The following is a 14,798-nucleotide window of genomic DNA, read 5'->3' on the forward strand; positions in this document are numbered from 1 at the left end:
TTTATAAGTGGGCTTTGTGGCGACCCATGTTGCCCCAAAAAATAGAGGTCGCTACTAGAGTTTGGGTATTTCACAAAAAGAGAAGTTTTTTGTGGTGACTAAAATCGCTACTAAAAGTGTCTATGACTACTTAAGTCGCCACGAACACTTATTATTTTAGTGGCGACTCCCTTTTAAACACTTTTGTGGGGAATTATTGGTGGAGACTTTCTTTTATATTTGTCTAGTTGCCCGAAAAGTTATTGGTAAAATACTTTTGGTAGGGACTTAGTTGATTATTCGTGGCGACCTTAGTCGCTACTAAAGGTGATTTGATGGCGACTGATTTAGTACTTGTTCAACTTTTGTCGCTACTAGAGATACTTTTGGTGGCGACTTATTTAGTAATTCGTGTTGACTATTTTCGTTACTACGAGTGTTACGAAACATCCATTTGTGATAGACTTATTTCTTATTTGTGGCGACCACAGTCGCTACTAAAGGTGTTTTCGTGGTGACGAGCTACGATTGGATTTAAATTTGACCAATTTATCACAAACAACCTGGAATTTTGGTACTCATTTTTTTGTGGTGACTAATGTCGCTTTTTTTGACATTTCAGAGTCCTGAAATACGAATTCATGGTTATCGGAGTTTTCAGTGCGTATTAGTACACATATTTTTTGTAATTGATCGACGGACTCCGATTGGCCTAAAACTTGATGGGTCCATCACAAACGGCTTGGCAAACGAAACTCATTGCTTTGCCGAAACTAACATAGCCTTTTTCGTCGTTTCTGTGTGTATTAGCACATGAATTTTTCCAAAATGAAATGCTTGAAGGATAGACAAAATTAAGGTATCATGTCATTAAGATTTGACTCCATAATATAGTTGAAAGTACAAAAGACGAATATGTTAGACCCGACACTTGAGAATAATTCCTACAAATAGTACTTTCCATCTTTATCATTTCTTTAGACATTTTTTCAGTAGTTTCCATGATGATATAGCAGTGAAGAAAGCGTAATAGGGGCATTTCTTATCATGTTTTCTTTTATGGAAGTAAATGAGTTCCTTTATACTATTCGAGATTTCTTCCGACTCAATTCTTATGACCCAATTCTGTATTGTTGACATTGTGCAATTCCAAAAGAGCTGGTCCAGTTCTGTTTAAGACAAATCCAGTCCCCTTGACAAACATTATGCATCGCAAAAGTATTAAGCCATTGTTTTGCTTTTTGCAGAACAAATAATTTGAATATACAACTTTTCATAATGTTTGAACCACAGGAGATACATAAAATGCTCATGTTAGCTATCATTTTGTTACCAAAAAATAAAACTTTTAGACAAATAATGCCGTGGTTAGTGAATTGCTCTCCATTCACAAAACTTACTCTGTTGGTCTAGAGTTCACTTACACAGATTCATCAGCACGACTTCCATCCCGGCCATCTGCATTTTCTTTGCCTAGCTTTGATTTGGACAAAGAGAATGGAGTTTGTCTGGAGGATGTTTTAGATGACTGCTGCTGTGAATGCAAGTTAAGGTAAGTGTAGAAAGACATTCCAACAAGAGCTGTAGTGGCTCCCAGTATGCTAGTTGGACCCGGATTTGAACCGAAGAGAAGAAAACCCCCAAGAAGAATGACACAGGTTTTAAACTGTCCAAGTACCACATGGGTTGTTGCAGATGTTGCCCTAGCGGAAAACAAAGAGAAAAAAAGGCACATAATTAGAAGCATAATAAGGACTAGGCAATGCATATCAAGAGATGAATTTAACTTCTTTAAGACCTGAAAGAAAGTTATATCGCAAAGTTTATCTAGTAGGTCTATCCACTTGTAAGATGGCTCTCATAGTCAACACGACTTCATTTACTACTTGCAGCAAAGTTTAAGCCAGAACTGCTCCGCCCCAAATTTATGTGACAATTTTTCCTGTTTAGTCAATCCCCAAAAAATGATACCTTTTTACATTTAGTACTAACAAATTTACTTTAATATGCACATTCTACTCTTAATGAGATGATTTATAGCCACACGTACATCTATGATTTATTTTAGACCACAAGTTTCAAAAGTCCTCTCTTCTTTCTTAAACTCCGTGCCCAGTCAAACACCATCACATAAATTGGGACAGAGGGAGTAATTAATTCGGCTTCTTTTGTTTATTTGCTTCTTTTGATAAGTAAAAATCAAACTCCAAGTCTTCAGACAAAAAAAAGAAAGACAAGTTCAGAAGGTTAGAGAACTCAGAACTGAGGACACCAAGTGAAAGCAGAAGCTTGTAAATGCCCCAAAGCACATACCCAAGTGCTAGAGCGCCTGACCACTGAAGCAAGAAGCCAAGAACAGCCGAGGCACCAATGATTGTTGAGTTGTAAAAGTTCCAATTAAATGAAAGGACACCTGGAGGATCAAGTGATGGCATCATCATCACCAGAAAGAACAATGTAATTGGTGTGGTCTTCCACATTAGCCTGTGACCAGAATTGCAAATTTGAGGTAAGGTGCGACAGATGAACTGATTAAAAATTAAAAACGATAAAAGAAGTAAATAGTTTAGGAGCATACGCGAGGGCAGTCCAATTCTCTTGCTGCTGGAGATTGGACCATAGTATTTTATTAACTGCACTTGGTACTATCCATGCTACTGCAATGCAAGCACCAAAGAAGTGAAACTGCAAATCTGTCACCGTAGCAACAGCAACACCTACAGATACAACTGTGAGTGCAACCACCTGAAACATACCACGGTAAATAGAGTTATCATAAAAGGCTTACCTATATTAAATGGAAAATAGAGTTCAGTCTTCTGAAAGTAGGATAAACTACCAGTTTAAGCACATATATAGGCTTTGACACACAGATCTCTGTCTCAGCTTATGATAACTAGAAGCTTTTCTGGTGGTTTCTTTTGCCTATCTTTTCTTTGATGAAAATATAACATCAAAAACAAGTCTCACCCAGCAGCCTATCTCATCTATTCTAAATATAACAGTCTAAGCATTTAAATGAAATCTTACTCACGCATACCAACACAGCCAAAAGATCAATATGCTAAAGGAGGAGTGATGAATTGTACTTTTTCTGATTAATTTGTGGTACTGAAGGGCCATACAGCAAACAGGCAGAAAAATGGACGAATTTGTTTACTAACATAGTAGAAGAACGTTGATAGATGGTACCTGAGCTGAGATGTTGATAATTATTATATAATGCCGAAGTTATTTATTATTATTATTATTATTATTATTATTATTTAATAATAGTATTAGGATTTGAATCCAGGTGAAGGGGTTTTTCTTGGTTGAATACAGAAAAACTGCCACTTTATTGAGTAGCAGGAGGATCTAAATACAAGCGCCATATAAGAATCTTGAGTTACCTTTTACCTGAAAATCAGCGGCTGCTTTATACCGATAAAAAAAGAGCTGCTTTCAGAATCTTGATAATTTATTAAGGAATATTGAGTTCTATTGGGAGGTGACAAAGGACCAAAAGACAAAAATCAAAAGCTATCTCCCTTAAAAATGAACATGTGGGAAATTGGTAAGACGGTGTGATCATCGTCGTAACACCAGCTTTTAAGAAACACCACAGGAAGTTTAAATGAGAATGAAGAAGCTAGATTTGTTATGTCAAATTGTTAGACATAGAATCCCACCTCTATGAATAAACAAACATATGTAGGAATGTGAGTGAAGGTTTATTATGGACTCTGTGGACCCTGCAGGCAGGAATATATTCCAAGAATATTAATGGCATATGGAAAGTAAAACAATGCATATACCAACTAAACCTAGCTCTCAACTAGGTTACCAGCATGAATTGTATATTAACAGCAAGAAGCAATTACCTTCAGGAAAGAAATTTTCTTCCGAAAGAGAACAAATTCAGCTAAAACGATAGCTGGTGTTACTGCAATCTTTGCCATTTGGTAAAATCCTACACTGGAAATATATTGCGCTTGTTAACTATCAACAATGAGGACCTCTTCAGAGGAGAAAAGATTACGAGGCGACAGAGTAGGTCCCATAGGTCTCACCTATTATACTTCAAGCTCACATTTGCAAGCCCAGTAGAAAGTGACATAACTATACCAAGAGACAACAACGATGAAAATTTTGTTGATTTTGATGGTGTAGACAAGGAAAGGATGGAAAAAGCATTAAGAATAGCCATTATCAACCAGCTACAGATGTAATGTAGGAAAGAGAGGAAAATTGGATAATTAAATCCAACTGTAACAAGAACCTGGAAGGGAAAAGAGAAAAGAAAACGTTACTGAAATATGTAATACTAATATCTACTCCCATCTAGAGTAAGGTTTAGTAGACTGACCAATTTGTTCATCAATATAATACTAACAGAAACAAAAAAGTTGAATGTCAGAGCAACAGTGGGCCCCCATAAGGTAGTTTGTTGACGCTTTCCACCTCCAAGTGCTCGTATCTTGCTAAACAAGGAGGCTCGTACCTCCTCCAATGCTCTTCCTGCATCAATAAAAAGGAACAAACAATGGACTAGACCATCAATATCAAATGTCTTGTAGAATGAGCTTATGTATTTCATAAAGGTATAGCACTTTAAGTGCAGAGGAAAACCATCCATAAATATTAGAACAGTTAGCTCAATGGAAGAATTTGTGAATACAGTGACTTTACAGGAGCAAAGCTGAGGTTATGAATTATTGTCATTTTTACTACTTGTTCCATTTAAGTAAAAACCCACAGCGAACTGGGAGAATATGATATATTTCTGTTAAATTTCTGACAGATGGTCCTTCATTTTGCTGATCAATAAATGCTCAGTTTCTATTAAATGAGAGACCATCTTAGGCACTTCATTGGTCTATGCTTCAAAGTTCGAACTGAATGACTTATCCAAGAAAATGTTTAAACTGAATAATAGAATCAAGTAGCATAGGACAAATATAAGTCCAAATGCCTTTCTAGTTTACATAAATTTACGCTAAAATGGTGATGATATTGTAGAGCACAGAGAGCTTAAGTATAGCAAAGTTTTTCTATAAAGCAAGGTAAATACAAAACTTAATTCACAGTAACAAGAGACTAGTACTACTTAATTGCATCTTTAGAAAAAGAGCATGAAAATCACAGTTGGACAAAAGAGAGTTTAATTTAGGTAAGAGCAACACAAGAAAACAACACAAAACAATGAATATAAGCAATGCAAGAAAATAACAAAAGATTTTTTGAGAAGGCAACACGAAAAGATATTAACTCTTCATCAAGTGGATGAAATGGAGGCTCGCTTCCGGAGTGCTATGTGATAAGAAGGTGCCACCACAACTTAAGGGCAAGTTCTACAAAGTGGTGGTTAGACCGACTATGTTGTATGGGGCGGAGTGTTGGCCAGTTAAGATCTCTCACGTTCAAAAGATGAAAGTTGCCGAGATGAGAATGTTGAGATGGATGTGTGGGCACCGGGAGTGATAGGATTAGGAATGAGGCTATCAGGGACAAGGTGGGAGTGGCCTCGGTGGAAGACAAGATGCGGAAGTGAGAGGCGAGATGGTTTGGACATGTGAAGAGGGACACGGATGCCCCGGTGCGGAGGTATGAGAGGTTGGCCATGGATGATTTCGGAAGAGAGGTAGGGGTAGGCCGAAGAAGTATTGGGGAGAGGGTGATTAGACCGGACATGGCGCAATTACAGCTTACCGAGGACATGACCATAGATAGGAGAGTATGGAGGATTCAGATTAGGGTAGAAGGCTAGTAGATAGTATTGTTTATCCTTTCATATTAGTAGTCGCATTATCGCGATATAAGTTCTTGTGCTTTGATTTCTGCTACTATCTGTTATTTTTTGTACTTTGATTATCTTGTTTTTTATACGTGATAGCTACGCCCGCTTTTTGCAAACCGGCATCATGGCTTAGTCGCTTTCATTATTTTTTCATTTTCATATCGCTTTGAATTTCTTGGCCTTATCCGACCTCTTTTTATGCTTTCTATTGAGCCGAGGGTCTTTCGGAAACTTGACCATCCTACCTTGGTAGGAGGAAGGTCTGCGTACACTCTACCCTCCCCAGACCCCACGTTGTGGGATTTCACTGGGTTGTTGTTGTTGTGGTTGTATACTATAACTGCAAATTCACGCACTACATCACAGTTAATTTGCTTTTTCTCACGCAGGTAAGGACATTTTAACTATCTGGGGTAATATAAGAACATCTGAATAGCCAGTAACTTTTCTTTCTTCAGGAGGCCATCACATTGCTTCAAGATTTGCCAATATGATGCTGCCACCTACCATTCCCCTTTATTCAGCAGTATGAAGTGCCTTCAGAATGGTAAATAGACCACACCTCAAACAAAACAAGCACCAGAACTATTAAAATGAATTTCTTTAATTCCAGATTCTTATGAACAATTGATTTTAATGAATCATTTGCATGTCATTCATCAACAGCAGAAGCTTGTACTTGTTGTTATATTACCGGCAAACATAGATCATGATTCATGGCAATTAATGTTTTGAACTTCGCCTCCAATTGTAGCACCATCTGAAACTCTGGTCCATCTATAGCAACACAAGTAAGCCCACCACAAGATTCAAAAGAAATTGGGCATGCATCACATGCACACTTTGAGTCTTTGTTACCTATTGACTCTTAATTAAGTAGAAAATAGCAACAAGGTTTACTAAAACCACCATAAAATGTCGCTCTTCAGGTTCATTTGCTACTCCAATTATATACAAAAGTCCCTTTTTTATGAAAAGCACAGTTGCTTAAGCCCCAATTTTGAATCACAGAAATGGCAAGACTTGCAACAACTAGAATCAATAGAGACATCCAATTATAGTGTCCCCATACTATTACTAAAGCTTCCTCAATTGCAAAAATACCAATCAAAGAGAACCAAATCCCTCAATATCAGAATGTCACTACATTTGTCAACACAGGAAAAAGAAAGAACCAGAAAAGTTTTCACAAATTCTAACAACATAAATCTCAAAAAAGAATCACCATAATTCAACTCAAAATATTAAAATAGTTATCTACTACTAGTAATATTTAACCAAAAACACTAAAAAGAAAAAAAGAATAGACCTTTGAGCAAACTGGTACCAAGAAGGGAAAACAAAATGTAATGTTGGGTACATAAATCTTGAAATTTGAAGTACCTTTTTCACCAGCATCACTGTCCTTCCTCTTGAGTATTTTTCTGACATCTTTTCTCATCAAAAAACCCAACATATTTTTTACAACTAATTTTCAACTCATGCACTCTATCAGCATTCACTCAAAATCTCTGCTTTCACTGAAGAGTGAGCTCAAAAAAGAAAGTGGGAAAATGTCAAAGAAAAACAAGACTAGTATAGTAGTAGTGTATAAGTATTTTTATGGACACAAAGAAAGAGGGTTTGGTCGGGTTAAGCGGAGTGATTGAGGTAAAAAGCCAGTGTCGCGACAAAGCTAATAGAAGTACATCTCTGTTGAGAATTGTTTTGGAGAAAATCACGGACCTGCACCGACAGTACAGTTGAGCACTATTAACTGGAAACAAATACTGTAGTAGCCGTCTTGTCGCGGTTATTAAAAATAATTGACTCAAATTATTTCTCATTTTAACAATTCAAAGCATAAATAATTATTTTTTCTCATTTTATCTTTAGTAAAATTTTGTTATTAATGGAGATAATATATAAATAGAGTTAACATTTAATGGAGAGATCATAACTTAGATTTAAATAAGAATAAAGTTGTCAAATATCATTCTAATTAATATTTCTTAAGGAACGTGTATAATAAAAAAAAATACGATAATTTGAGACGGAGGGAGTAAAAGAGAAAGCAACTTAGATTTGAAGCTAAATAATCCTTACTAATGGGACCACTGTGTTTAAGAGATTAGGTCAAGTTGATCGTTACTTGTGGTAGGACCACTTCGAAATGAGGCTTTTAACTTCAAATATCCTCTAAGCCGTTTGGTTCAAATTTTTCAAAATTCTTTATGTCATAAAAACTATTTTTAAAAACATTTATCATCATAACTGGGCATTTGGACGGACAAGTGTAGATTCGCGCTCCAAAGACAGAGTCAAAACAAGTCTATTCAATGTTCTTCTTTGACGACATGCTCTTTTAATTTTCAAAATCAATAATTGAAAAAAATGCTCTTCCCTTCAAATCTCAACCCTTGCATGTACATATTGTCAAAAATGGAGACAGAGTTGCAGTATAATAATCAAAAGTATAATAGTAGCATAACTATTGATCGATCACAGGCTTGAAAATGACATGTGTCAAAGGTCATACTCTTTCTTTATTTACATGAATAAAAATGGATGCATTTTACTAGTAGTTCAAAAAGATAAAATACATTGACTTCCAAAGTATGTGGTCTCCAAATTGAGTCACGGAGTATGAACAATTGCACAAATTGCATCATGTAACCAATGGATCCTGGAAATAAGAATAATATATTACTGCCTATTTTTGGTACAGAAACTGAAACGATGCCAACTTCAAAATGGCCATAACTATATTCATCTCATTTTACAATGTTACACTTTTACAGGGCACTGCTACATTTGGCGCACATATTGTATAACCAGCCTCTTCTATATGTGCATCTATTGAACAACAACCCGGTGAAATCTTGTGGTGTATGGGAAGGATCAGGTGTACGCAAACCTTACCCCTACCTTTGTGGGGTAAAGAGATTTGCGATTGACCCTCGGCTCAATAAGAACGTTTTCCAAAACAGGTTTGAAAAAGAAAAAAAACAAGAGTAAAGAACGCTATGCGGTGTCCCCTTTGGAGGAGTTTTGGCGTCAAATCCTTACTTATCAGAGAATGAAACAAGGTCATTGTTGCAAGACCAAAATGGCATAGATTAGCTCATTCCATGCATCGGGGACTCCGGGTAGACACCAGTGGCTACAATCTTGCTTCGCCCTTCTACCAGAATTAGCAACCTTCCCATACACTGATGGGTGCCCATCCTTGCGGAAATTTGTCGACTGTGTTACGTTTAAAAGGACTACAGGCCGCTGCATTTCCTTAATCACCTCCTCCACTATCTTCATTTTCAAAGGGTAGTTTCCAAGGATGGCCCCAGTCGAAACAGGTTCAGTCTCTTTACGACAACTTCCACCTGAATCCCAATCTCCGCCTCTGTTTACAAAGATTTAGATACAGTCAGACCTCTATATAACAATATTCTTATATAACAGCACCTCACTATTAAAGCCAAGTTTTTCTCGGAATAGATTTTTGTTATATTTTACCCCTCTATACTTGTTATAGGTGTATAACAGCCGGTCACTATAACAGTCAAAAAATCTCTAAACAAACGAGGCTGTTATAGAGAGGTTTGGCTGTAGATGTAAACTTAAACCATGTTTGACAAATTTGTAGAATACCATTTCCTGATTGGCATGAACATAAAATTACACAGAGCATTTAAACCAATCCACTTTAGATCATACTACCAAACGGAAAGTCATAGCCAATCTTGATGAGTCTATAGATGTAAAGATATGAGCTTTTTCTTGGATCGGACAAGCCTCAGCATTTGGTTTCAATATTTTCTATTGTGGAAGAAACAGTAAGTACCTGTAGTGAGCTGAAGAGTAGCCACGATATATAATCAACTTTTCACGACTCATATTTTCATCAATCCACTTAGCCCAGGTCTTCAATGCTCTCCTATAAGCTTCAACGGCATCAAATTTAGGGTATATATGGTCACCTTCTTTATAATAATTTTTCCTGCACCAACAAAGCCCTTATTTTAGACGCCCCTGCAGCTCCATTTAGTCAAAGTAGAAAAAAAAAAAAAAAAGAACTGAGATATTGTGAGAGAAAAATAACACACCCCCTGGCAGTCTTTCCGTGAGTCCACCAATGCCCCGTATTGAAGATAAGAATGTCAGCTCCTTTCCAACGCTTAGATGTTTTGTCGATGCGATCTATTGATAGAGTTGGATTTGAGCTTCCTTGAGGATTGATACGTACTCCTTCTCTAACAAGGAAGTGTGAGCGCACGAATTCAACTGTGCAGTTATAATCCTGCAAAACCATAATATTTTATTCCTCACTGCTAGAGCTTTTGCACCGTTTCATCATGTTAAGCTACAGAAATATGCAATAGAAAGGTCACTCAATTCTCTTGCCTTCACATAATCGACCACAAAGATAACAACTGACTCAAGTATACACACATATATATACGTATAAAGAAGAGATCGTCAATTGATACAATTGGTGTCAGTTTAGCTAGAATGAAATCTTAATAAATGCATACGCAAAATCACCTCAAATTTGAAAACATAGTAGCCTCTTCCTTTTGTTATCTTATATCCATGGATCTCGTACATTTTACTCTTATTAGCGAGGCCTTCACGAAGAAGGCAAAGGAGAGATTCAAACTGGTTCCGGTTCATTGAGTCTCCAACCAGCATCAGCCTCTTTCCTTTCAATCTCTCCAAAAAATCTGATGCACTAAACCTACAAAAAAATAACTGGTTTAAGGATACAAATTCTATAAGTAGTCCCCTGAATCAACAAATGATCGGCAATTGATAAGTTTTATCATCGCATGAATCAGCAAAATAGTTGATGGCGAGTCAAACCGATAGGTATTACAAGTGATTAGTGAGACTATCATACCTTCTCCAGTTGCAAAAAACAAATATATCAACATTAGACAACATTTTTAATGAAGATAAACATTAAGACAACTTGTTGTGCGATAAGAATGTGCCGCCTAGACTTAAGGAAGTTCTACAAAGTAGTGGCTAGACCGCCTATGTTGTATGGGACGGAGTGTTGGCGCTTAAGAAATCTCATGTCCAGAAGACGAAGGTAGCATAGATGTGGATGCTGAGATGGATGTGCGAGCATAACAGGAGAGATATGATTCGGAATGAAGTGATTCAGGACAAGGTGGGTGTAGCACCCGTAGTGGACAAGATGCTGGAAGGAAGGTTGATATGGTTCGGCCATGTGCAAAGGAGATGTGATGATGCGCCAGTAAGGAGGTGTGAGAGGCTGGCAGTGGTGGGCCTGAGGAGAGGGAGGGGTAGGCCAAAGAAGTCCCGGGGAGAGGTGATTCGGCAAGATATAGTGCAGCTTCAGCTTACCGAGGATATGACCCTTGATAGAAGGGTGTGGAGGTCGAGTATCAGGGTAGAGGGCTAGTAGGTGGCCGCAAGGATTTCGTTTCCATACTAGGAGCATTATTATCTTTGTTCTTTTTTTTTTTTTTTAGATCTCTAATAGAACTTGATTCTTTCACTTCATTTATCTTATTATATGTTGCTATTACTGCCTATTATTATTGTTGTCTTAGCGCCTTCTCTTGAGTCGAGGGTCTATTGGAAATAGCCTCCCTACCTCCCAAGGTATGAGTAAAGTATGTGTACACTCTACCCTCCCCAGACCCCACCTAGTGGGATTATACTGGGTATGTTGTTGTTGTTGTTGAACATTAAGACACCTTGAACATAGGAAAAAAGAAATTGCCCAGTGACTCTTAGTTCAGGTTGAAATGTAGAGCACACCATTTGACACATGCAACTTTTACTAAGTCGAACTCCACCCTTAGTATTTTTAACTATAACTATGATTTAGTCTTACAACATGAAGAGAAGCAGTTTATTACACAAACAGGATTAGAGCCCGGGCAACACAACACAAAGACAAAAGTACATCCTTGGGAAATAGTCAACTACATATCTAGTGTAGATACTCATCAATACTTCCTAATTTTCTCTAACAGTCGAAACCTATAACAATTACTACCTCTTTATCTTAAGAGTTTATCTATTTATAGTACCAGGTTTTCCATTTACTAATTTTAAAACAAATCTATTTATAGTGGTAGCACATTTACATTATTATCTTAATATCTTCCGATGAAAGTAATCGCAGATGTTAGAAATTATTGGAGGAATGTACCCAAGTGATCTTTAGTTCCTGAAACCTCCTTCAATTTGTATTATCACCTCTAGTAGTTGGCTCCAGTATGATTTCTACTAGAAAGATAAAAGCCAGGCTATTCATGGTTTTCTTATCAAAAAAGCACAAGCAGAACTTGCAAACTTGGACTACAAAACCATCTTTCTTCAAGAGTTGAAAATCTTCCTTTGACCACAGACCTTCAACCTCTTTTTTTCAAGAATTGCAAATCTTTCTTTGACAACAGGCCTCATAATAAGACCAAGGATATACTATTTTATGGAAACCAGAAAGTTTTGGTCCAGCTTAGGAGGAAGAATTCATTCTGTCAAATGATAATTAGAATTTGTTCCCGGGAACTTACATTACACTTCACTCTCCATTTAAGAATGCTTCACTCCGTCAAGCACTTTTCAGTAGTAAATATATTTAAGAGTCTGGAAACCTGAAACCGAACCCCTTGTCCCTGACATGCTCAGCTTTAGATACAGAGATCCATTTGTGATGCTTCTGCTTGGGAGTTAAAACTCCTATTCCCAGCCTCGAGAAATGAATCTCCAACTTTGCACTTGGATTGTACACAGTGGCAGCAGATAAAATTGCAACCATCAATAATTTGTAAGGTACTCTTAAGTTTTCTTTGAAAGCCTCTTTGGACATTTTATAGCTCACAACCTCAACTTCATGTAACTTTCCACATAGTGACGCAGCTAGCCCCAAACTTAAGTAGGCCTATTGAAGAAAATTTTGTCCGAACTAGAATGACATTACTTGGTTAACAGAATATACTTTTTTCCTGCACATCTTTCATTAGTCCAATCTTCCTATCCAAATGCTGCTTTCCATGATTAAACCAATTATGCCGCTTGAAAAGAGCCCTAGCAAAATCCATCACTTCAGATTGACCTCTCTCCCCACTGCTAAATAAAGGAGGAACCCTGCGACCAATTATTGCACTGGCGCGATAACAAGGACAAATGGTGATAATTGGTACTGATCCCTAACTATATTAGAAATGGAAACACAAAAAGCTGGAAATATCATCGAGTTCTCAGCACTGTCTATCACCAAAGAAAAAGAATTGAATGTAACTCTTTCTCAGATCCTGTCCACTGTTTCCCTATAGCAAAGCAAAGGATCCCAGAAGCAGATATATTATCTACCTTTCTATTTATAACTGTTGAAGGACATTAAGGGCAGTCTATTAAGGAGAATCAAAGATAGGTGTGATGTGAAAATTTACAGCAAACAAGTTTAGGGAAGGTGCTATAAATACTATAGTATCAGCATCCCGGTTTTGCTATCATTTAAGGAAGATACTCTGAAAGCAAAGATTGTAATGCAACATCTTCAAACACGAAAAACTACCATTTATGGAAGAAGAATCTACTAGGATAAAATGTTACAGTCATGGAAACCCTCCATTTGATTCTAATGACAATTATCTCAAATCGATAGTGATTAGTTAATTGGCATTGCTTATTGTTTGACTGTCCTAGTCATGTAGTCCAGAGAAGCTGACAGCTCAACAAAAGACATATATAATTACAAACTAACTTTAAAGATAAGGCAAACCAGACCATCATTTATGCATATAAAGCCAAACAAGAAGCAGTAATTTGAAGACTGACCTTGGAAGATGACATCCATGTGGCTTCCATGTCCATTTAAGATAGTCAGAGTCAGGCCTACCATTAGTCTGGCAATCAAAAGCCTCATCAACATAAGGGCAAGAACCTGGTTTATAAATTGGATGGTTCTCCTCCTCATCTTTCACCCAACTTCCCTTGTAAAGATCACAACTTTGTACCTCTCCTTGTCCTTTCAAATCAGGGTCAACCAAAATGGGCCTTGTGTTTTTCTCAACTAAATTATCATCCCCAAGAGCTGATGAAATAGGTGTTATGTTGTGATACAAACTATCATCAAGATCAGATTTTGACAAAGTAGGTGTGGTCTCAAGTCCTTTGGTATCTGATGAACTTGGTGTAACTTTCTGAAGCAAACTATCATCAAAATCAGATTTTGGCAAAATGGGTATCTCAGTAGAAGATTCTAGTCCTCTGGTGTCCTCAATGGGTGTCTCATTTTCATCAGATCTTGGAGAAAGGAGTAGAGGGGTTTGAGAAGAAAGTAGGCTGTATGTGTAAAGAGATATTTTAGGTTCAAGAGTTCTTCTGGTGAAAAAAAGGAGACTTGAAAGGAAACAAAGGACAAGGAAAATAGTTAAAGTATAGCGACGGTTCGAAGAAGAAGAAGCCATATGGAGGAAGGCAATACATATGACATTATGATTTCTTCTTCCAATCTCTTCTCTTTAGACAGTTTCCGACAAACATGGATGTGACTGAAATCTCGCAACACAACTATGTGGGGGCCACAACCATTTTCCTAAATATATAATAATAATAATAGTAATAATAATGCCATTACAACTTCTACTCATTTCATTGCTAAGTTTATAAGCTTCAAGTTTAGTAATTTGACTTTAAACTTTTACTCAGTCAACTTACTATTTTAAAGTTTTAAGAATTTGAGATTCAAAACTTGTTACTCCCTCAACATCTCTCTAATTATCTGTCGTGATTTCTAAATATAATTTCCTCAAATTACTATATGACATATGTACGCATAATGTTTTCTGAGGCGTTTTCGGGTCGAATTCCCGAGCGGAGCATACGAAAAACGCTTCGGGGTGCAAATGAAAGGCGTACGCCCTAGAATTTGAGGCGTAAGCCCCAGGCATAAAGGCATACGTCAAGGGCATTAAATTTGATTTTTATTATTTAAAAAAAATATAAATTATGATTTTTATTATTGGTATAATGATAGTTATACTTTATGTTATCATGTTTTCATATTTTAGTGATTTTT

At 36.9% G+C, this 14,798-nt stretch overlaps 2 protein-coding genes and 1 long non-coding RNA gene across 3 annotated transcripts; all 3 read right to left on the reverse strand.

Annotated features, from left to right (window-relative positions):
* Nucleotides 1-1,182: 1,182 nt before the first annotated feature.
* On the reverse strand, nucleotides 1,183-7,417 carry LOC132040169 (nucleotide-sugar uncharacterized transporter 1-like). The gene is made up of 7 exons (XM_059430787.1): nucleotides 7,142-7,417; nucleotides 4,328-4,479; nucleotides 4,032-4,240; nucleotides 3,843-3,936; nucleotides 2,558-2,724; nucleotides 2,293-2,463; nucleotides 1,183-1,682 (listed from the first exon to the last, which is right to left on the reverse strand). Exons 1-7 carry the CDS (start codon nucleotides 7,212-7,214, stop codon nucleotides 1,400-1,402), a joined length of 1,149 nt encoding a protein of 382 aa, XP_059286770.1. The 5' UTR covers nucleotides 7,215-7,417; the 3' UTR covers nucleotides 1,183-1,399.
* Nucleotides 7,418-8,391: 974 nt separating this feature from the next.
* On the reverse strand, nucleotides 8,392-14,440 carry LOC132039931 (protein trichome birefringence-like 5). Its single transcript, XM_059430490.1, has 5 exons — nucleotides 13,556-14,440; nucleotides 10,280-10,472; nucleotides 9,841-10,034; nucleotides 9,579-9,734; nucleotides 8,392-9,137 (listed from the first exon to the last, which is right to left on the reverse strand). The coding sequence occupies exons 1-5, from the start codon at nucleotides 14,185-14,187 to the stop codon at nucleotides 8,828-8,830; spliced, it is 1,485 nt and encodes a 494-aa protein (XP_059286473.1). The 5' UTR covers nucleotides 14,188-14,440; the 3' UTR covers nucleotides 8,392-8,827.
* Nucleotides 10,498-13,540, reverse strand: LOC132039932 (uncharacterized). Its single transcript, XR_009410530.1, has 3 exons — nucleotides 12,600-13,540; nucleotides 11,464-12,398; nucleotides 10,498-10,705 (listed from the first exon to the last, which is right to left on the reverse strand). It is a non-coding gene; the product is annotated as an uncharacterized LOC132039932 (long non-coding RNA).
* Nucleotides 14,441-14,798: the final 358 nt, after the last annotated feature.

Source organism: Lycium ferocissimum, chromosome 12 (genome assembly GCF_029784015.1).
Source record: "Lycium ferocissimum isolate CSIRO_LF1 chromosome 12, AGI_CSIRO_Lferr_CH_V1, whole genome shotgun sequence".
NCBI lineage: Eukaryota > Viridiplantae > Streptophyta > Magnoliopsida > Solanales > Solanaceae > Lycium > Lycium ferocissimum.